Here is a 23,330-nt window from a genome sequence, read left to right as displayed (position 1 = left end):
CTTACTATGAATCTAATTTTTATTAGAACGAGAAATTACATAATTGACAAAATATTCTACCCATCGCGGTGATTTTGAAGTAAAAAAGAATATTGTAGATAGTGAGTTCTACACGATTGCGGTTAAGTTAAATTATCACAATATTTTACCTCTATGGATGAAGTGTGAAAAAGGGGTACAAAGACTTCCCTGGGCAAGTGACTTCGTCACACGAACCATCCCAAAGCCCTATACCTAAACGAGTGTCTTTTTTCACACTATATTCCTTGTTTCCATAATCTTCTTCTGTCCGAAGTAATGATTCATTGAAATAATGAGTCACCATTGATGAGGTAGTGAGTTGCAGTTGTCTCCAAATCCACCCTGGCGGGTGACATGGGCAAGGGAGCAAGTGAATTGCAGTTGCAGTTTTAACTTTATCATGTGTGGCTATTTTTTTTTTTTTCTGTTGCTCATATATTAGTTAAATGAATTGATTCGGTCATTTGTTAAAATTCTGTATTTACTCTATTATTTTGCTTTATATTTATGAATCATTTTTCATGTGCTATTTTTTGAGAAATGGTACTATACTCCTATATTTTACTTTTTTCTAATAGTATATTTTAACTTGGAAATTGAACGATAATATAAATGGTGAACTTGTGGATTTTATATTGTTTGGAAATAAATTTATAAATGGACATATTTGTGATACAATATTTGATGAGATGATATTATGTGTTATGTGTTCCGCTAACCATAAGAGTTATGAATTATCGGTTTTGAGAAATTAGTTTAATGTTTATTGTGTTTTCGCGGGAATGTTATTCTAATGAGTAGGACTATTTGTTATGCGTTCAACTAGCTTTAATTCCATAATTTCGTAAGTATGTTCGGTACGTTTAGAGCGAGAAACACATCGTCCCGAATAACATATAAAGTCTAATATAGAATTGGTATAATCTTGATTCATCTGAATAATTTTAGGAGCAATAGTATATCTTTTGAATTTCTCTAATTTCATGCTGTATTAATTTCTTATACCATAATCGCTATTTATTGTTTTAGAACGTCTCTTTAAATGGTTGTTAACAAAGAGTGAACCTCTTTTGGTTGAGATTTTAAGCGGCAAATGGACCTCAGGCCGAGGCTTCGACAATCCTTCTCCGGCTTCACCAAATCCGAGGTTTTTCACCTATAATTTTCTCAACTTATATGTGCCATCCCCAAATATGTATTCACTACTCGTGATCTCTGTTATCGGTGAAATTTTTTAAGTTGATTTGTTACTAAGGCGTTGAAGGCTTTTTATTAGGCGTATAATTCTTCGGTTCTTCCTGTTTAGATATTCAATTAGCTCAAATTATTTGTGTTCTGGGTATATAACTGTTTGTTATACATTTTCTTAGCATAAGGAGACTATAATTTCAGGACGGAAGGATAGGTGTATATTGTAGTTGGATGGTTTTGATTGAAAACCATTTGACTCATGTTTGCATAATTTGGCACAAATCAACAAAGTAGAAATAATGGTGGTGCTGAGCCAATTTATTTGTAATTTTTATGTCAATTTGGTCTCAAAGCCCTAACTTTTTAGGGATGCTAGAATGCTTGAGTGGCCTCAGATTGTGTGATAAGGTGTTATTGAAGTATTGGAGAGTAAGATTGTTTATGTCGAATTATGCGTTATGTGAGCAACTCAGTCTCTTATTTGGGGAACTCGTATTATGCCTTTAATCAGGTTCAGAAAATGGAGTGGTTGCTTGATAGTCATAAAGAGCAAACTTTGGAAGATGAGTTCTGTAAGAAATTAGCAAGACTTTTCAAGTGAGTAATTGTTTGAACAATTCTTTAAAGATTGCCTGTTTTTAAAGAATTGTATGGGGTAGGCCTCACTGCTTGGCATTTATGCAGTCGTGTGAAAGGTCGTGCTGGAAAACCAGTTGTAAAGTGGACTGAGGTTTAATCATTTCCTTTCCTTTGATGGTTTCTATCATAAGTTGATCTCTTAGAGTTGAATGGAATTTTGTAACACTTTTGTCATTCCGCAATATGAAAGGTTCAGAGTTGGTTTCAGAAAAATCAACAGCACGGCCACTATAGAGAGGCTTCGTTTGATGAAGCTAACAAGTTACCTGATGTCCCAGAAACTCTCACTCAGAACAAAGCAAATGGAAATGCGAAGATGCCTGAGGGTGTGTTTTGGTTACAAAATTTCTAATACAAACTAAATGATTAGTTGACATGTTATATCCTGGCTGACATTGTAATTGTGGCAGGAATCGAGGATGCAGATATATCTAGGTTGGAGTTTGAAGCGAGGTCCTCGAAGGATAGAGCATGGTAGTCCTAAATTTAACATTTGATGGGTCTCTTTGTCCATTTCTCCGTTTGAATTTTTGTATCAGTCACTTTCGTGCATTATTTGCATATTAAATTAGGGAATTACAGGAATGAAGGTCAGAATTTGTTGAATCTTCTATGTCAGCACTCTTTCCTGTCTCTTTATGATATGAAAATGAAACTGAGAGCATAGACTAAGACTGCATTAATTTAGAGCTAGAGTTTTTCAATACAGTATCCATTTCCAGAGAAAAAGAAGCAACATGCTTTCCTATTTTAACCAACATCTAGATATGTACCTACATTTATTTGTCACTTATTTAGTTGTCTTATTTACCATTTTCTTCTGATGTTTTTTACAGGTATGACATTGATACATTTCTTTCCCATAGATTTCTCAGTTCTGGGGAACCTGTGAGTTACTTTTATCCTGCAATCGTCCTTACCAACCCTTTTCTTTTGATGGCTCCTACTTTTAATTTCTGATGCTGATATCAACCATTCAGTTTTCTTTTTCTCTGTTAAATTTGGCCTAGCCTTTTCTGTTCACCCTGCGATGCATATCAGCAGAGGGAGAAAGTATCTGTATCATTGTATGTATGTATCAACTCAAAGTCTGATATCTTTAACTAACTGCAGGAAGTCCTTGTAAGGTTTGTTGGGTTTGGAGCTGAGGAAGATGAATGGGTGAATGCACGAGATTCTGTGAGGGTGCGGTCTGTTGCTTTGGAGCATACGGAATGCCAAAATGTAAAGGTTGGGGATCTAGTAGTGTGCTTCCAGGTATGTTTTTGGGACTTTATTGGAGTTTGTTCCTTCAGAAGTCATATCAGTCAGCAAGATTACAAATAGAATGCTTGGAAGGTTTGAGTGATACGGATAGGTATATAGATAGAGGTATAGTGAGAAATGAGAAGTACGCAATGTTCAGTCAGTTTACCTCAGTTTGAAATAAGGCTCTAGGATGAATACACGGCCTGTAAAAACCACGTCTAAAGTCTGGGGTTGCTGATTTGTTCCATCAGAGTGTAAAACGCAATACAAAACTACATGTAGTACCAATACATATGTAATATGCTGATAAACCTATGTCTGTCGCGGCCTTTAAAAATTTCTAACAGCTTAAAGCTCACTGAATTTAACAAGTCATTTCTGGTTTAGACGGCATACACTCATGTATATTTTCGGAACCAGGAGAGACAGGATCAAGCAAGATATTACGATGCTCGTGTACTCGAAATTCAAAGGAGATGGCATGATATAAGAGGTTGCAGATGCCTTTTCTTGATTAGATACGAACATGATAATACAGAGGTGAATGCTTTCCACTTTTGGATCATAATCAAGTTAAACTTTTGGTGCATTCAATCTGATATGATAAATGTCTCCGTTTTATAGGAAAGGGTCCGTTTCAGGAGATTATGTTGCCGGCCTACCATAGTCGCGAAGTAGAAGTAATAGTAGCTCCCTTGAAGAATATGTCCGGGTTTACATACATCAAGATTGAAAAGTTTGAGTCGTCGTGCATTCCACCTTTATTTTCGTGTTCTGGGCTGCACTGTCTATCGCGTCCAAGGCTCGTATTAGTTCAACTTGGTAGTGATGATTATGATCTTTTCTTATGTGACGTTTACAAGTTGGTTCACAGAATTCTAAAGAAAATGTTGAAAGAATGAACAATATTTACATCGTTTAGTTTGGAATTCAGTCTCATCGACTGTGTTAGGAACTTAGGAATATTGCAAATATTTTTTCTCGAGGCACACTCTTGTCCTATGTCGATGTATCAGTGCGCTCTAATTAAATTCTAATTGTGATTATAAAACTTTTATTGAGTTTACTTATAATTAGCTCTTCCAAATTACAATCGATAATGCTACAAAATGTACAGGCTTATCTTCATCTTTAATAAAAACATTTACCAATATTTTTGTGTCAATGATAGGTGACTATATTAAATATTAATGTGTCAAGGATGGGTAATTCTTGCGCTTGTTTCCTTCGTAAAAGTATAAGAAGATAACTCCCGCATTTATAGTATGGACATCTGTCGAATCTTCATTAGAAATTGAACTTGCCGTTGCCAACTACTTTTATTTTACATGAAATCAACCTGATTAATCATGCAGGTTTGCTCTGTCTCCATCATTGCATTTAAGTCTCTAAATATCAGTAAGTGTATCTTTAAAATATAGTCCTCTGTCTCTTTAGCATAAAGTTTTATTCATTGTTGTTTAATATACTTAAATTGAGATAAAATAAATTCAAAAACTCAAATTTGAGAATATACCGTCTTTGTTAAAAAATTTATACATCCTTGAAGTCGTTGGTTAAGTTTGTAGACCGAAAAAGTTAAAAAAAAAAAAAAAAAACATTTATCATAATTTTCCTTCATATTTTATAGTTAATAGCATTTACAAAAGATTAAAGTCCCAGCCTACTATAAATATATATACAACGATTCCTTGTCATCTCCACAATCCCAACTCAAAATGGAGCAAAAATGGGAGGCAAAAGTTTGCACTAGTCTCGAAAAGGCGGAGCCCGACCAAATCTGGCCCTTTTTCCAAGACTTTTTCGGGCTCCACAAATGGTTTTCGGGGCTCCCAAATTGTCACGGGATCCATGGAACCAATGGGGAGCCGGGGTGCATTCGCTACTGCTCGGGCTTCGGGCTCAGGCAGGAAGCGGATGAGATAAAATGGTCCAAGGAAAGGTTGGTGGCAATAGATGAAGCCCAAAAAACATTTACTTATGAGATGGTGGATTCTAACATCGGGTTCAAGTCCTATGTTTCGACCATTAAGGTTGTTGCCGGTGGAGGCGGCGGCGGCATGGTGGAGTGGTGGATCAGCCTTGAGCCGGTGGAGGGTGCAAAGTTGGAGGATTTGGTGGCCAAGTATCAAGTGGCTTTGCAGCTTATAGTGAAGAAAATGGAGGAGGATGCTGTTTCTGGATCTTCATGAATTTAATTATATTAAATCACAATTTGTGTGATTGTGTACGTCTTTTTATTTGACTTCTTGTTGTTGTTGTTTATTTGATCTCAAATGTTGTCTCTTTTATGAATGAAGGTTTATTTTGGTTGTGGTTTAATACATTTGCAGGCAGCAATTTGTGCTGGTTGGGTAGTAATCTAATTCTAATAAGCCTAATTTGGATCTTATAGTTTTAGAGACCAATATCAAGAATAAAACTAAACTACTATAATTTTTTAAATATAATAAAAATAATTTAAATAAAACTAAGAAGTAAGATAAGTTTAAATCATATTTATCGTATTAAAGTTATATTTGATCAGGTATAGTTTAGATTTGATGTCAATATTGCACGTTTGATTAATCACGAATTACAAGTTAAAGTAAAAAACAATTATTGACGATGACTTCACAATTTATTTAATTTGAAATAAACAGACATGAAATATTTTATTTTAAACAACATATATTTCGTTTCGAGTAATTGATGCAAACATATATACGCCATAATATAATGGCAAACGAGGTTAGCATGGTACGACACATAATTTGTGACATCACCAACCTAAAATTTTGCTGATTCTTATATAAGGACAACTCCAAAATGTAGGATATAGGTCAGCAAATTTTGCTCAATTTAATAATTAAAGTTTTTTAAAGTGTATTCTGAATTTACAATGAAGGGTGTATGCTATAACGTTGAATCGTTTATGCCATTCAGAATATCTCAAGTACATAAAATACTTGGCCACTTATGGATTCCTTACATGTTAATGCCACCCGATTTGTAAATTACTAACTTAAGTGGGGGCTCCAAATTTATTCCTTGAATGAGATTTGCATTTTTTAAATTTATGACAAAATGAAAAATATTACCTCGAATTTCTATAAAATGGAAAGTATTATTACAAGTCTTTTGTTTACTGGACTTAAGGACATATCTTTTTATTCTCCAATTATTTCATATTGAAAGTTGCAATAAGATTTTATTTTCAATTGAAAAAATAAATATATTTTGACTTATTTTATAATCATACTCCATAAGTTATTTAATTAAGTGATATTCTTTCAAATTAGTTTGATGTTTAAAGCTATTGATTGGACTTCAACATTGCCGGAAAAGTTGGCTCGATCTAAGGTTGTTGTATGCACCGGACTTCAGTTTTGACTTTTGTACCTTTTAAAAGTATTTTTCTTTAATTTCTCAATAAACACGTCAAGATATCAATATGTAGAAGTATATGAAATAATGGACATAATATGCATTAGTGACATTTTAAACGAGTCAAATCTAAGTCTTAAAAACATGCAAAATACGTGTTCCTCAACTATTTTTGAAAATAAATACTCTAAGCTATATTTTTAATTTTTTGAAATGTATATATTTATCTAGAAATAAAATCAAGCCATATTCAATTAATTTGTGATATAAGTAAAAATAATAGTATTTTTTATTAATATTATAATAAAATTTGAAATTTTTTAATTTAATCAATTTATTCGAGATTAACTCATACTCCGTGTAAACAATTTAGAATATTTTAATGTAGAAATGTTACACAAATAAAATTTAGTATCACATCTTAGTTGATAATAATACAATCACCAATCAATCAATAAATAACTTTGGACTCTCTTCTAGGAAGGTACTGCAGTTAACGAAACGAGACTTGCAGTTAAAGAGCTACTGTTCCTAGGGAACTTGAAATTTGGACTTAAAATTGCATTGCAAATATAGGTAAGGACCGAATTCATAAATTATGACTATTAGGTACATGACGTAATTCATGATTGGCGAAAAATGATATATTGATCTAAAATATTAAAATGATAAAATAAACTTAAGAAATAAATATGGAGTGCATTTGTCATTGCATCCTAATATTTGGTTTTTTGGAGTATATAGAAGTAAATGATAATTTTTATTAACTTCTAATTCATTTTATAACTGGAATATACTCTTATCTTATAATTATAATTTTTAAAATTTTCTCAATTGTTCCACAATGATCAGAATAGAATTAAAACAAAAAAATTAAATATGATATGAAAATAAAATAATGTTAATTTTATAAAATAATGTCATTATATATTTTAATGTTAATTAAAATATGTTAATATATTCAAAATGGTGTCATTTTGTTGTCATAATATTTTTTTTATTTTGCTCATATTAGTTTTGATTTTGACCATCATAGAATACTTGAAAAAAATTTAAAATTTGTGACTTTATATATAGTTAAAAAAAATATGAAATTGAACAAATATTAACGAAAAGTTATAATTTAAATAACAATTCCCCTTTTTTTCAAATTTTCACATGAAATTTAACTACTCCATTTCCAATTTTAATAGGTATCTTAAACTATAAATTTATACTAAATCATAAAGTAATATTTATAATTTATTCAACGGTGTTATAATCGACCAAAAAAATGAGTAGAAGTTGTGTGATTAGTGTATTAATTTTTCCTTATCATCATTCAATTGTGATTGAAAGCTTAACAATGAATTTTTTTCCTTTCTTATAGCATACACCTTGAAATGGGCGGTGCACGACAATTAGTGGTGGGGTAGAGCATAAATGCTAAGGCATAACAATAATAACTTCACCATTAATAAATTTGTTCCAAAAAATCAAGTCACACTCATCTTCTTAAATATTATGCTCTGCAATTACAATAAAAACTGTAGGACCACAGTTTCAAAATTCAAATTGCTCTACATTCCGTGTCAATTTCTAAAATCCACTTAATTTTTGATGATGACATAATTAGTGGAAACAATAGTAAAATAATTACTATGAATAAACTTTGTATGTGTATGCGGTATGCCTACTTTAAATAATTATGACTACTTTCCTTACTTTGCATCATAATTTATTTTCTTAGTATGTCAATATTTAATAAATTCTGTGTTCTACATTTTATTAGAGGGATAAGTAAGTAGGAGTATACTAAATTAAATTAGAGTCTAGTTGCTGGAGATTTTTAAATAATATACAGTATTTCACAAAATATTGAAACTGATATCAAGTTTAGTAACAATAGCATGCAGAATTTATCAATGCATCACAGTGAAAAAATAATACCCCCATCACCATCCTCTTAACTATTAATTGATCCCACATTTTTAGTTATTTTTTATTTTTACTTCAATTTATTTACTATAAAAGCTAATTAAATTAAATCCAATAACAAATAAAAATTCATTCATTATAACTAAACAAAAAATAGTAGTAGTTGTTTTGGGAATTAATATCCTAATTAAATATAACATTTAAAAAGTAAATGTATGAAAAAGGAAAAAATCAAATTAATAAAATGAAAATAAATACTAAAAGTTCTGCGGACTGTCTACAAGCTTTCATATGAAGGAGTGGCGTTCGTCTCCCCAATCCACCTACAATGCGTCCCTTCAGCATCATGTTCTGGTCGAATCGGATCAATGACAACCATTGCGGATTCTCTTATGAGAATTGTGATCGTCTTATTGTAACTAACATCTAAATTTATATAAATATTACACATATAATAATAAAATATAATTTTATATGTAAATTTGACCTATCTCAGAACTCAAATGGTCACACATTTTTCTATCTCAGAACTCAAATGGTCACACATTTTTCTATAAAATTAATAAAGAAAATAAAATTTGATAAATGCCAACACGGAACATAGCATATGCCATCTATTTCTGTGTATGAGCTACTGCTCATTTAATTCAATTCGCAGAAATATATAAGTACATCCACATTAACATGTTACAGTATATGAACATGCTAATGCTTACTACCACACTCTTTAATTTATTCCGACGGTATTGAACAAAACTGATCAATACAAATACCCTCAAAATCAAATGTAGTAACAAACAATTAACACAGAGTCAAATCGAATCTGAAAAATAATTCCAACCAGCAATTTAATTACAACCCAATAAAAATTGAGTGAAGTCAAATTGTCCACATTGATAATGTAAACTTAAAAAGTACTCTCTATATTAAAAAGTCAAACATATCTATGAATATAAAATAGTCAAACTTAATTGGTATAGGTTTTTAAAAATGTCAAGAAGAGTTAGTGGAAAAAATTAATTAGTGGAGTGTGAATTAGTCTATTTTGATTGTAATTCACAATATTAAATACTTATGCAGATTGAGAACCATTCCCAGCCCATTGATGTTATTAGTTCGCACGAAAAATGTAATTTTTACATAACACACATTTGTATTCTCGTTCGCACAAAAAATGTGATTTTTATATTAATACATAGTATACGTATTAATGTTCTCAGTTCGTACAAAAATGTGATTTCTACATCAAACACACATGCATTTGAGCTTCTCAGCATCAACACACCCATTTGTATGTGACTTGTGTCATTTGATGTTATATTTTTCTTAAAAATATACATAAACATTTCAAATATATTTATTTTAATTACAAAATAAATCGTTTCTCTTCTCTCATATTCTCTCATTTTAAATATCAATATATCGTCTCTATACAAAAATACATCAAAATCAGATGCACTGTTTTACCTTAAATCTATAGATGTGCACAATTGAATTTTTGCATAATTATTCACAATATTAATTTTAATTTCAATTTGATAATAAAGTGCAATTTAATTAATAAGATGTTTTATTTTTGAACTAATAATATGTTAGGATTTAAATCGCATTTTTTTTTCTACAGAAAGAGATAGGAACAGAATTTCAAATGTAAAGAGAATATAATATTAATGTATCACACTCACACCAAATCCAATAAAAGTAAAAACATAAATTATAGTAATAAGATTCCAGCGTGTAAACCTTAAACGACAAAACTCCTCTCCCCTATAAAAACTTCATTTCTACACAATATTTTCATCTAAGCAAGAAAAAACTCAAAAAAAAAAAAAAAAAAAAAAAAAAAAAAAAAAAAAAAAAAAATGGAAGAAGCAAACGAGATTCCAAAATGGGAAGGCAAAGCCACCGCAAAGCTCCTCCGCCCCACCGCAAGCGAGGTGTGGCCGCTCCTAGAGGATTTCTGCACCCTCCACAAGTGGCTCCCCACAATCGACACGTGCTTCAAAGTCGTTGACGAAGACGGCCTCGTCCGCCACTGCGCCTCGGAGGCGCAGTGGTGCCGCGAGCGCCTCACGGGCATGGACCCGGCCGAGATGTGGCTCAGCTACGAGGTCGTTGATAGCAACATGGGGCTCAACAACTACAAGTCAACGATGAAAGTCGTCCCAATCGACGGCGGGGATGGTCTCGGCTGCCAGATCGAATGGTCGTTCGAGACCGACCCGGTCCAAGGCTTGAGCTGCGAGGATTTGGCTAAGTATGTTGGGATAGGGCTGCAAGGCATGGCTCTCAATTTGGAGAGAGCTTTGGAATCTGCTTTTTAATTGATTTTGTGCATTTTTAATGAATAAGTTATTCCTTTCAAATAATTAAGATAGAAATGTTTTAAATTTGATTGTGATTATAAAATATCTCAGTTGAATTTTTGGTATGCCAACCTTGTTAACTTTTCGAATAATGCTCATGTTAACGTTTATTCGAATAGAAGCATAAATGCTTGAGATTCAACTTCCGTAAAATGGATTTCAACTTACGTAATAGTAGTAATTCATTAATTCGCGTGAGAAATAAGTAGTAGTAATAGGTTTTCTAGCTATCGATCGAAAGTCCAAACTTTTTAATTAAGAGTGAACTATATAAACAGTCCCTCGTGTTTTGGTCATGAACATGGATAGTTTTAGAAGAATTTTTTTAGTCTTTTTAGTTTTTTTGACATTTTTTTTCCAAAATACCCTTATGGTACGAAGGTATTTTTAGACTTTCCATCCTAAGAATAAATACATAGTATGATATTTTTTTAGAATTTCCATCCAATTATTAAATATATTTTCTTCATGTTTGGATACTTTAAATTATATTTCTAATTTATGTTGTGAATTTATCCAAAATAAATAAATAAAATAATTTCCAACTCCATTTTATACAAAAATAATTTAAAACATTTTTTGACTTGTGTACGAATAAAGAAGACATAATGTATCATTTTAATTAAAATTGAATACTCCCACTTAGTCAATTTTACTCCATAAAATGAATTATTTTAGACACTACTTTGAGCTTTTTCTTCTTATTTTAATTTTAAATGGTACCAAAAGAAGAAATAATGAAGAAGAAAATACAAGAAATGAAAGAGAGAGAGGAAGAAGTAGGAAAAATAATGGTGTCTTATTTAATTAAGAAAGACAAAGAGAGATAATATGGCATAAATTTTAGTATTTATTTATTTTGGATAAATTACAACATTAATTTGAAATATCATTTCAAGTATTTAAACAAAGAGAAAAATATCATATTTAGCTTGGGAAGAAGGAGGTTCAAAGTTAGGGAGATCCAAGAAGCAACCAACAATGAATGCTCATGCTACAATTGTATCCCAAAACATAGTAAACATAGTACTCCCTCCGTCCCGGAGTATTAGACTCACTTCTTTTGGGCACATGATTTAAGGAATTAATATTTAAATAGTTAAAGTGGAGAGAGTAAAGTATGAGAGAGTGAAAAGTAGAGGAGAGAAGAGAGAAAAAAGTAGGTGGAGAATAAAATAAGATAGATGCTTTTTGCTAAAAAAGGAAACGAGTCTAATATGTTGGGACATCCCAAAAAGGAAAGTTGGTCTAATACCTTGGGACGGAGGGAGTATTTGTATGTAGTGAGAAATTTATCTTTAAGTTTTACCCATACCGAAACATAGGTTCTTTACTTCTTCTGTTACAACAATATGTTAATTTCATATTTCAAATTTCTGTTAATCATTTGCTCCCACTATCCTATAAAAATAAAGACATTTGAATAGCACGAGAATCAATTCATACTTGGTAAAGAGAGATGTAAAGAAGGACAGTAATGTCAGTAGATAGAAGGACCTATATTATTATTAGTGTTTAATGGTGGACCCTAGTGGTATAAATTGTAAATAAATCGATATATACGTGTAATGAGTCAAAATTAACTTTCCATAAATGGAAATGAGCTATTTTTATGGGACGACGGAAAAACGAAAGTTTCCCTATTTTTATGGGACGGATTGAGTACGTTTTATCTTTTTTCCGTTATCTTGTAAAGCATTTATATTATCATCCAATATATTTAAATTTTATTATTTTTTTCTATTTTTAATTCATTTATATTTTTATTTAATTTAATATTTTCTTGTAAAGCATTATTTGATTTTGTTCATTTAATTTTTTTTATTCATTTCTTTGTTTTCTTGAAATACATTTTAATTATATTTTAATACTTAACTATAATGGTGTTGTTATTCCTTTTCCATTATCATCGTCTTATTCACTCCAACGGACATTACGGTGGCCACTGGCCAGCTATGCTTCCATCCTCTTCTTTATGCTTAATCATCTCTGCTAGCTCTTGTGGACGCCTCCAGCTTCTTCTTCACGCTCAACTTCTGCCTGATTAAATACACTCTAAATTGAACTTGACTGATCGATTTAGTAATTACTTTAGCATAATAAATTAAATATAAGTACAAGAAGTAGATAGAGAGGTGTATTAGGGTTATGTGTGTAAAACACAACACAAATCATAACCATTGAATTATTGGATTGGACGGTTGTGATAATAATAGCCGAGTTACATTATTAGATTAAAAAGCTATATTATTAGTCAAACCATATTAGTATTAGACTGAAAATCTATATCATTAGACCAAAAAAGCTAGTACGAAGTATTATATTATTAGTCAAGCTACGTTATTATACTGAAAATCTATATTATTTGACCAAAAAACTAGTACGCCATATTATTAGTCAAATTAAATTATTAGACTATAAATTTACATATTAAATGATACGTAAATTAATCTAATGATAAATGTTTTTTTTTGCATATATTTATTAGAATATGAATTCGTCCCAGTAAATATAAATATATGTAGTATGTATAATTTGATAATGAATTGATATAGAAATTCATTTAAAATATAAGGCTAATTGATGCAAATGAGATAATTGTAAATAAATCAAAAAGCAAAATTGAAGTAAATGATTTCCCGCAAAAACGGAACGAAAAAAGTAAATTTTCTGTATACTTAATTCACTAAGCATCATTTATTCAAATCTTGTCCGCACCATTAATTCTTGTCCTATAGAATGTCACTGGGGTTGTTGCTATACAGAACTTATCAAATAATCAGGTAACTAGTAGTAATTTTTTGGGGCTTATTCTGAAACGAGTATCAGTGTAGGCATGTTAAAGAAAATTCTCCTATTTCTTCTGCATGTAATACCTACAGATAACATCAGAATCAGTGTGTTGGAACTTGGGTAAATTTCACATGTGCTGGTATTCATGGTTCAATGTTGTGGTGCTCAAAAGAGCCACACTTTATTGATTACGGGATCTTTTGCCACTGGAGCATGACTTCATTCTTCACAATTTAAAGATAGGAAAATTCTCTGAAAATCAGACTGAAAAGTTTTCATGTTTTTTCAGTTCTCGACGAATTAGAGCTGTTGGGTTATTACCTAGTTTTCTTACTAGATTTGCTTTCCGCATAGACATTGCTTGAAATTTGTTTGTGTGGATTACTGGCTTGTGTTTTAGATTCAATTCTAATGTTTCTCAACTTATTCTGGATCAATATAAACAATTATACAGAACTTGCATTCGGCTGTGTTTTAAAGTTTGTATATTGCCACAGTACTGTGGATATGATTCTTTTACCTCATTTTGAGTAATAATAGTTTGTATCTGCCCCTAATGATCACTCAAGTAGTGTAACGTGCCTTTTACTTGCCATATAAGAGGATTAGTATAATTTTATTGAGATTTGGTTCAGTTCATATTTCTAGTTTGTAGCAATAATTGTTTATTTGGTACCCTGCCTTCAGGCATCATTTAGGATTACTGCTACTGCTACAGTCCTAGAGTTCAACCATGCTGCAAAGATAATGAAGAAGCTCAAGCTAGTCGGTACTCCCTGTAAAATCTTCAAGAAGACGGCATTCATTCAGGACATGTTTACTTCAGATCTTGAAATAGCTAGGTTTGAAGGTGCTTCTGTTCGAACTGTTAGTGGAATTCGCGGTCAAGTGAAGAAGGTATTTTTTTTCTCCATATCAGTTACCTAGGCTAGTAATTGAAACAATACATGAGGATGAAAGTATCAAAAACTAGTAAGGAAGGCTTTCCTTTGTTGATGTCTAAAAAACTTCGTATGGCTGCAGCCTGCAGGTGGATTATACTTTTTTGCTGTTTATTACTTTATATTTATGTCAGGAAATTCATAATTTTTCGTTTCCGTGTTTCATGCTCTGTCTACCTTATTCTAAAAGATGTTCTCTTTTGGATCTGAATTTCATTCTAGGCTGCTAAAGGAGAGATTTCTAACAAGCCCTCTAAGAAGGGCGGCAGTAAGGAGGGTGCCATCGTTAGATGCACATTCGAGGATAAAATTAAAATGGGCGACACTGTTTTCTTGCGTGCTTGGATTCAGGTGGAAGTCCCTCGCTTTTACAACCCTCTGACAACAGCCTTGCAGCCACGTGATAAGACGTGGCAGGGAATGAAAACAGTTGCCGAGTTAAGGAGGGAACATAATCTTCAAGTGCCAGTTAACAAGGATTCTCTCTACAGGGTGAGAATTTCTTCTTGCTACACTCGTCACAGTCCTATTCCATCAGAAATTGATACTGCATAGCCTATACTTAGAGATTGGATTTCACTTGCCTGAGTATTTTACTTACCCCCTTCATTGTGATTGTAGCCTGTTGAAAGGAGGCCGAGGAAGTTCAATCCATTGGTCATCCCCAAGTCATTACAAGCAGCTCTGCCGTTCGCATCAAAACCGAAGGACTTAGCTCCACGAAAACGGCCATTGCTTGAGAACCGGAGAGCTGTGGTCATGGAGCCTCATGAAAGGAAAGTGCACAAACTTGTCCAACACCTTCAACTCCTTAAGACCGAGAAGGTAATAGCTTTATGGAATTACAAATATTTCACTGCAGTTGTTTTTTAGCTAGATTTTAATCAATCCTATCGCTTAAAGTAAATGTCCATTAGAAAACTTCTCTCTTCAACATAGACTAGTGTTAAATTTTCAGTCATTTAATTTATAATTTTATTAATTCGGGATTCGGGGATATCCTTTCTGCAGACAAGAAAACGTAAACGAACGGAGGCGGAAAAGAGAAAGTTGTTAGCAGTGGAGAAAGCAAAGGAAGAGCAGATCTCGAAGAAGAGACAGCGTGAGGAACGAAGGGTAAGGTACCGAGAAGAGGACAAAATGAAGAAGAAAATCCGCAGGAACCCACAATCATGACCATGAATGGGTTGGGTAACCAGATTTTTGCTGGCTTCATGTGCCTTACTGAAATGCATTTGTTGTAACCTCTGTGAGTGACTTTCATTCGGCAGTATGAAGTCGAAAGCCCCCTTCATCGAGAAGCAGACGGATATGTAGGTTAAAAGCAACGTTATAGAAGGCGTGTTACGCTCTATGTCGTTCTCATCAGTCTAGATATTTGATGGATGATGATCCATATTTCGGTGTACTCTTGTATACATAGCGTGATATATCTGGAGTTGAAGAATTTTTTGTAGAAGCTATTTTTGAAGACTTAATTTGGAACCTATCATTTTCATTAGATGGTACCAAATTATAAACCTTTGTAGTTTGTATGACTTGCCATTTTGACTTTTGACAAAAGAATTTTGTACTAGCATGTATGACTTGCCTCTCCATAAAGTATCTTGATAAAGTAGACATGGTGAAATTTTGTTTTAACTATGCTATTACTCACTCTATCTCGTATTATTTGAGGTATTTCTTTTGAACATGAAATTTGAAGATTAAGTGAAAGAGAATAAAAGTTGACCAGCATTTACTTACCAGTTTCTTTGAACAAGATATGGTGCTTTTCTTTCTTATAGAAGCTCAATTGTTATTCCAAAATCAGATGAAAGCTCCGATCAAAATCCTTGGCTTCCAATCTTGTACATTTCCTATGACTAAGCAGAGAGGCCCTTGGTATGGAATCTCAGTCCTGCTGATAACCTCCGGTGTTGTTACTCGTCTCACCAAAAGCCAGTAGCTTCCTCTGGGTCGGAACTGCTCTGATGGTGGAATTTTGATGTGTTATCAAAGATTATATATAGAAGGAAATTCGATGGTGCGGGTACGGTTCTTGTTTTACAGGGATATCCAATTCGAATGTCCTAGGAAATAGTATTTATTTGCGAAATTGGCGACTTTTTGGATATTGATAATATCGATCGAAGATCTTTTGCACTTTTAAAACTTTATGTCTTTTTCATGAGAGAGAACCATTATTTGGTTTACACTTTGTTTTTTCATTTCTACTGTATTCCTCCAAGAGAAATCGTTAACGTATGTGGCAAATACTTGCTCGTCATGGCACATACATGAAGAAATGAAGGAGAACTAAAATGACAGTTCCCTCTCTCATGAAATAAACATAAATAACCTTATAGCTAGCTTGAAGGTATTTTTGTCCAAAAACATCTTAAAAATATAAAAGTGCTTTCAACGATATTATATCAATATTTAGGAACGTCTGATGAAATTTTTACAGAATAGGGATCGTGAATGATATTGGTGCAAGCCCAGAGACTAAAAATGTTATTCTCTTTATTTTTAATAAAGTGATACTGGTCTTAAGAGCATCCGCAGCGGTAAGCTGTCCGTCCGTGCCTGCGGCACGAACTGATGTGTCATTCGTATGAATCTACCACAAATTGAACACGCCAGGTCGAAAAACCCAAAGCTATGGGCCCACCAACCAATTGTTGCCCCTTGGGCCCACATTTTTAGTGGCACCCCTTTGGGTAGCCCCTTTTTTAGGATATCCATATTTAGCACTAACTTAACCCGAAACCGTGATCAAACGTAAATGGTTGACTCAGTTATATGCCATTCAATATTTTCACGCGGAGCCAATGTGGGATTCATATTAAAATAGTTCCCCAAGTCATTGCAGGAAGCTCAACCGTTCGCATCAGAATCGAAGGACTCAACTCCAAGTAAACGACTGTTGTTTGAGGTACCGAGAGTTGTGTTCATGGAGTGTCCTGGAAGGATATTGCACAAATTTGTCAAAAACCTTCGACGTATTCAAGCTGAGGAGGTAATAGCTATATGAAATTATCAGTTACCAATGTATTTATATACTCCCTCCGTCCCATGTTACTTGCACTATTGCTTTTCGGCTCGTCACAAACTCCTTACACTATTTATAGTTTAAGTTAGAATTAATGCATTTAATCAATATGTTAGTTTAAGTTAAGAGGTCATTTATTAAGTGGTGTCTCATTACATTTAAAATTCTAATTTTATTACACGAAAAAATCAATCGCAAATTTACGGCCTAAAATGAAAAGTGCGAGTAACAAGGGACGGATGGAATATACTGTAATGGTCTTATGATTCTTTTGGTAATCTGAAAAGCATTAAAGTTAGGGAGCTCTATCTTAATCCGAAACCATGACTAACTCATTAAAACTGAGAAGGTAATAACTTTATGAAATTGTTAAAAGATTTCACTGCTTTTGTTTTTAAGTTAGATTTTAATAGTCTTATAATACTTGTAGTAATTTGATAAACATACTTAGTCAGGGAGTCCTGATTTAACCCAAAACCATTAAATTACACTGAGAAGTTAATAAAGCCAAAGATTTCACTAGAGTTATTTTCCAGCTAGATTCCACATACGGCACACGTATGGTGGCAAAACCCAAAGCTATGGGCCCACCATCCATTTGCTGCCCCTTGGGCTCACATCTTTGGTGGCACTCCTTTGGTCATCATGCCAAATTAATAAACATTTAAGTTAGAAACCATATCTTAACCCGAAACTGCGATCAAATGTAAATGGTTGATTCGTTTGTGGGATTCATATTAAAATAGTTCCTTGTCATTTGGTATATCTCTAGAAAAAAATCACCTTTGGGGGAACTATTGTTCCTACTCCCTAGCTCTCTGTTAGATTCAATAAGAAAACATATTGTCTCGAGTCATAGGAGGCATTACTTTGAGTGACATGATAGATGATAAAACAGAACATTTTGACTATTTAAAGGATAAGATGGTCAAATAAGTTCAAAATGTACTAATCCAACAAAGTAAATGGTTTGATTGTTTTCATCTATCAATCATATCACTAAATGTCCACTAAGCAATGGTTGGTCGATGGAGAGGCCTTCCCCATTGGCCAACCATTGCAAGAAGGCCTATCAAAGGCCCTTCCCATATGGCCGTTGGAACGGCCTAGGCCGATCCTATTTTTTATTTTATTTTATTTTATTTATTATTTCATATTTTCTAATATAAATACCCCATCCCCATCATTCTATTTCCCACACCATCATTTTTTCTTCTCTCATTTTTTAATAATTTTTCTCTCTCTAGTTTTATTTAAATTTGCATCTCGTTGTATTTTCCTTTTCAATATTATAATACAATGAATATTTTTGAATATTAATATTTTTGCATTTAAATTTATTTAATTTGATAATATATTAAATATAAAAGTGCTAAAAAATTAAAATAAAATAGTGATGATGTGAAAATGAAATGGAATGGAAAGGTCTTCCATTGCATGAAGATAGACCCTTAGGTCAAATGGTGAGGTGGAATGGAAGGGCCTTCAATTATGAGTGCTCTAAGAAAACTTTTCTAAGTTCAACATAGGCTAGTTGTTAAGAAAACGGAAACTAAAGGATTTGGAAGAGAGAAAGGTGGCGGTAGAAGTGGAGAAATCAAAGGAAGAGAAAGAATCCACAATCATGACCGCAGATGGAGTGTCTTGTTCTATGTCATCCTTACCTATCTAGATTTGTAAATAGATTTGAAGTTGAAGAGTTTTTGGTAGAAGCTATTTTTTGAAGAGCTAATATTGTACCGATATATCATTTTCATTGATGGTACCAAATGTAGATTTGAAGCTATATTTTGAAGAGTTAATATAGACAATTTTGACTTGATACTTTCCTTTTATGACTTGCCTCTCTATAGATTGTGTAGATAAGGTTAGACATGGTGGATTTGTTTTAAGTATGCTACTATTACTCTTTCGTAGTAATTTCTTTGAACAAAATTTGAAAAATTGATGTTTTAAAGGTTAAGTGAAGAAAGAATAAAATTATAAATTTTTTTAAAGTATTATAATAGAAATAAAGTTTTTACTAAAAAAATTAGTGCCAAGTAGTTTAAGATGACCGGAGATGAATACCATACCACTAATTAAAATAGGCCATGTTTTGTGGATATGGTCGAGGTTGTGGTTTGAATAAATCCATGACTCTTCATAAGTTTAACATGATAATTTGTGGATTTCTGTTACATAATGTCACTTTAATACTTCCACGGCTCAAACTCATTTCTTGATGTAGAATTTGAGGCTGAAAAACTCGCACCCTTTAATTTAATTTTGACTTTTTAGTGTTTTATCAAGAGTGTGACTCGAGTGTCGTACATCCACTAATTAATTATGTTGCTCGTGATCTATTTGTATGTTTTTAAAGAACATTTTCCATATCGAGTTTGTGGACATGAAATATCTTTGATTGGTTATATTGTATTGTACATTCTGATATTTTATTGGATGAAATTATGTTGGAAAGTTAAAAGCAAAAGATTAAAATGTCTAACGTAACATAGTTTTATTTTAGATTAATTTATTGGATACAAAATAAAATGTAACTAAACATTTTATTTGGTAAAATAAGGAGTAATAATTAACTAAAGGGAGCTCAAAATCTTTTCTAAGTGACATTGATGGAATCTTGCACGTCACAAATGGACTACATATTTGGTATAGTTCTAAGAATAGAAAAAAAAGGAAACGAAAAATATAAAGAAAAAAAAACAGACTAATTTGGTTTTCTCACTTCTTTAAGCTGGAAATTTGAATTTTTTTCTGATCAGTACAAGTATCAAATTTTTTTTTTTAGATAAATCAAAAATCTCAAACCATCCAAAAGTGGCAAGGTAGAGTACAACAACAATAAACGTACACGGACTAAAAAAACGGAAGAAAAAGCCAACAGAGCTGACAGCACAACAAGTGCAAAATCTGCATAGCTAGAAAGAAAAAGCAGCAGTCGAAAGCAAGGCACACCACTAACTAACGAAGGAAAACAACAGGAAGCTACCTGAGAGAAGATAGCGAGTAGGGAGCAAGAGGCAACGCCCACCTATTTCGTGTGTTTCTCAAGCTTTCAAACCTGGTGTCAACCCTCCCACTCTCTGATGACGTTCCAATCCTCAAGTATTTGCCCCGATGAGAAGAGGAAGTGAACAAGCATCAAATCTTGAATACTTCCCAATTTTGAATTTTCTCCGAACCTTGAATAGATTATTTAGTGGAGTATTATTTTGTCGATGTTTACGCTTCTTATCTATTTCACATTACTTTTTGATAAGAAAGCTTGTGATTATGTACATGATAAGACACATTTTCTTTATTTTATTTTATTTTGTCACTAGTATAATACTATCATTTTCACGGACAAATTAATTATAGGAGCTCACAAAATTAATTGCATGCCCATAACTTTTTGCCTACTTTCTTGAACCTTTTGGTTGCTGGTTCATATACAAAGTATATTTACTGGAGCTCAATATTGAGTTGGAGCATCAACTAAAGCTTATGCGTTTTGAAGTGTTCAACTAATAAATCTCGAGCACGTTGGTTTAGCTTGGCTGGAAATGGTCAATTGTTTACCGAGCATAATGATGTGCTCGGAAACTTGGTGACTCAGTGCTCGGTAAATTAGCATTGATCTTAATAGCAAGAACTCTAATGTTGTTTCACCAAACACTTTTGACAGTATAACGAGCACTTCGCTGAAGTACTCACTATGCGTGGTTGAGTTACTGCTTTTGGCTACAAATCAAGAATCATGTGCATGAGTTGATTTGAAGCTAAAGAAAACTTTATTTTTATTTCAAGTTATGCCATAAATTTGGTTTGATTACTTTCTCGTGATGGGTCTTTGCAATTGCACTTCGTGTCTCATATTATAATTTATACCTATATATGCCAAAATCCCAATAGATAAAAGAATACAAAAAGGGACCCACTAGAAAATTAATACTACTAAAAAAATATGATGCAAATGCAATGGTTTCATGACATTGTGTGTTCATCAACAAAAGCAACAGTGCATGGCTACAATAACAATGTCCGTGAAACAACACTAGTTCACGGAAACATAACACTATTAATTAGATTTAAATTAAAAGAAGTGGACATTGAACTAAGGCAATTCTTTACATTTCCATGGACATACATGAAAAATCCAGTTGATTCTATGTCCCTCTCTAATCACAGACATATTCTAGCTCTAATCATGTCCACAAAAACTTCTAACAATCACTCTATATATATAGCTTGGGTTATACCATCTCCACATCACTACTTAGTGTTGTGTTTGAATTTCCACAATATTATACTTTCTACAATTCTTCATGCTTCTTCCCATCAATTTCAACCTAACCAAGCCCCTTTTCTACACTAGAAAAAATCCAACACAACTCTCTATATAAACATTTGAAATTTAACAAACCCTAGCCCCTCGCCCATCAATTTTCTTTTCATACCAAAATGGCACCCAATAGTGACACCACCTTTCTCCAAGGTTACACTAAGAGCAACAACAACAACAACGTCATCCAGAAGCCTTCGAAGCTCTCGATGGAAACCCTCCAACGCACAATCTCAGACATCTCGTTCGAGCTCATGAGCCAGGAAGCCCTAACAGGCTCAGAGAAGGCTACTTTGCCCTTGCCCCCCATCTCGGAGGTCGAGGACGCAAAGTGTGAGTGTTGTGGGATGTCAGAGGAGTGCACCCCACAGTACGTGAAGAAAGTGCGCGGGACCTATGGCCAGATGATATGCGGGCTCTGCTCAGAGGCCGTGAAGGAGGAGATGGAGAAAAACGGAGGGAAAAGGGAGGAGGCCATGCGTGCGCATGTGAGCGCATGTGCTAGGTTTAACCGCCTAGGCAGAGCATACCCAGTGCTCTGCCAGGCGGAGGCCATGAGAGACATTTTGAGGAAAAATAGGGCAAAATCACTTAGCCCTAGAGATAAAGGAGGTGCGAATCAAACGGTTAGAGGAGGAATTGCTAGGAGTTCGAGCTGCATACCTGCAATTACTAAGGAGATTAATCATCGCAACAAGGCGTAAATTAATTAATAGTATGTTATTAATCTTAATTAATGCTTGTTAGATCTTGTCAATAATGTTTGTTTTTGTCGATTAATGCATATGTTTGATTTGGTAGTGTAATTTTCTGACTTTATAAGTTGTTTTTTTTCTTTTCAAGTTTTGGAAATAATAATATATAGGCGCTTTTGTCATGTTGTGACCAAAAAGTGTATGATGTATACGCATAAAAAAATATGTGCATGGAGAGAATTGAACTAATTGATAAATTAATGTGTATATTTTTTAATGTATATATATTATGGATGAAGGAAGAATTTTTTTATCTGTAACAATTATGAGGTAATACATCGAAGGGTTTCTAAATTATTGTCCGTGCGGTTGATAATTTGATATGTACCTAATAGTATTCGCTTAACATGATTCATCGAATCTGAAACATGTCTAATTCGAATCTGAAAAATTTCCAAGGAAAAATAAATATGGACAAAATACCTTTTCTTATTAATTACTATACTAATTTTATCCATATTGTTGAAAACTAATTAACTCTCAACCTGCAACGCTGAGGGGTGTGGCGGTTGCAACATGAGCCACGAGTGCGGCGTGATTGTGCCACTACGCGCACGAGTCTCAGCCGTGCGTGCATCCCAATCGTGGGTCGGGAGCATGATGTTCCATTTGATTTTTTTTTTTTAATTTCAAGTTTTAAATAATTTTTAATTCTATCATCTGTTGCCACTTTTGCCATTTCATATTGTTATTATTCCGTTGCCAATGGATCTTTACCTTTTTATTAATTCA

General features: G+C 33.1%; 5 protein-coding genes across 5 annotated transcripts; all 5 read left to right on the top strand.

Moving 5' to 3' along the window:
• Positions 1–1,027: 1,027 nt before the first annotated feature.
• Positions 1,028–4,101, top strand: LOC125212201 (protein SAWADEE HOMEODOMAIN HOMOLOG 1-like). Its single transcript, XM_048112296.1, has 9 exons — positions 1,028–1,168; positions 1,724–1,809; positions 1,897–1,942; positions 2,042–2,177; positions 2,262–2,325; positions 2,688–2,739; positions 2,965–3,108; positions 3,520–3,639; positions 3,724–4,101. Exons 1-9 carry the CDS (start codon positions 1,115–1,117, stop codon positions 3,775–3,777), a joined length of 756 nt encoding a protein of 251 aa, XP_047968253.1. The 5' UTR covers positions 1,028–1,114; the 3' UTR covers positions 3,778–4,101.
• Positions 4,102–4,690: 589 nt separating this feature from the next.
• On the top strand, positions 4,691–5,421 carry LOC125216838 (lachrymatory-factor synthase-like). The gene has a single exon (XM_048118615.1). It carries the CDS (start codon positions 4,818–4,820, stop codon positions 5,289–5,291), a length of 474 nt encoding a protein of 157 aa, XP_047974572.1. The 5' UTR covers positions 4,691–4,817; the 3' UTR covers positions 5,292–5,421.
• Positions 5,422–10,218: 4,797 nt separating this feature from the next.
• LOC125216215 (lachrymatory-factor synthase-like) lies at positions 10,219–10,813 on the top strand. Its single transcript, XM_048117873.1, has one exon. It carries the CDS (start codon positions 10,245–10,247, stop codon positions 10,704–10,706), a length of 462 nt encoding a protein of 153 aa, XP_047973830.1. The 5' UTR covers positions 10,219–10,244; the 3' UTR covers positions 10,707–10,813.
• Positions 10,814–13,498: 2,685 nt separating this feature from the next.
• Positions 13,499–16,065, top strand: LOC125208905 (ribosome biogenesis protein BMS1 homolog). Its single transcript, XM_048108430.1, has 5 exons — positions 13,499–13,531; positions 14,229–14,438; positions 14,705–14,974; positions 15,104–15,307; positions 15,494–16,065. The coding sequence occupies exons 2-5, from the start codon at positions 14,289–14,291 to the stop codon at positions 15,656–15,658; spliced, it is 789 nt and encodes a 262-aa protein (XP_047964387.1). The 5' UTR covers positions 13,499–13,531; positions 14,229–14,288; the 3' UTR covers positions 15,659–16,065.
• A 5,711-nt stretch (positions 16,066–21,776) lies between these two features.
• Positions 21,777–22,720, top strand: LOC125216509. Its single transcript, XM_048118242.1, has one exon. The coding sequence runs from the start codon at positions 21,963–21,965 to the stop codon at positions 22,545–22,547; it is 585 nt and encodes a 194-aa protein (XP_047974199.1). The 5' UTR covers positions 21,777–21,962; the 3' UTR covers positions 22,548–22,720.
• The last annotated feature ends 610 nt before the right edge of the window (positions 22,721–23,330 follow it).

This window comes from Salvia hispanica, chromosome 3, assembly GCF_023119035.1.
Source record: "Salvia hispanica cultivar TCC Black 2014 chromosome 3, UniMelb_Shisp_WGS_1.0, whole genome shotgun sequence".
Classification (NCBI taxonomy): domain Eukaryota; kingdom Viridiplantae; phylum Streptophyta; class Magnoliopsida; order Lamiales; family Lamiaceae; genus Salvia; species Salvia hispanica.
The sequence above is the reverse complement of the archived record's forward strand: the minus strand, read 5'-3'. Positions and strand labels throughout refer to the sequence as shown.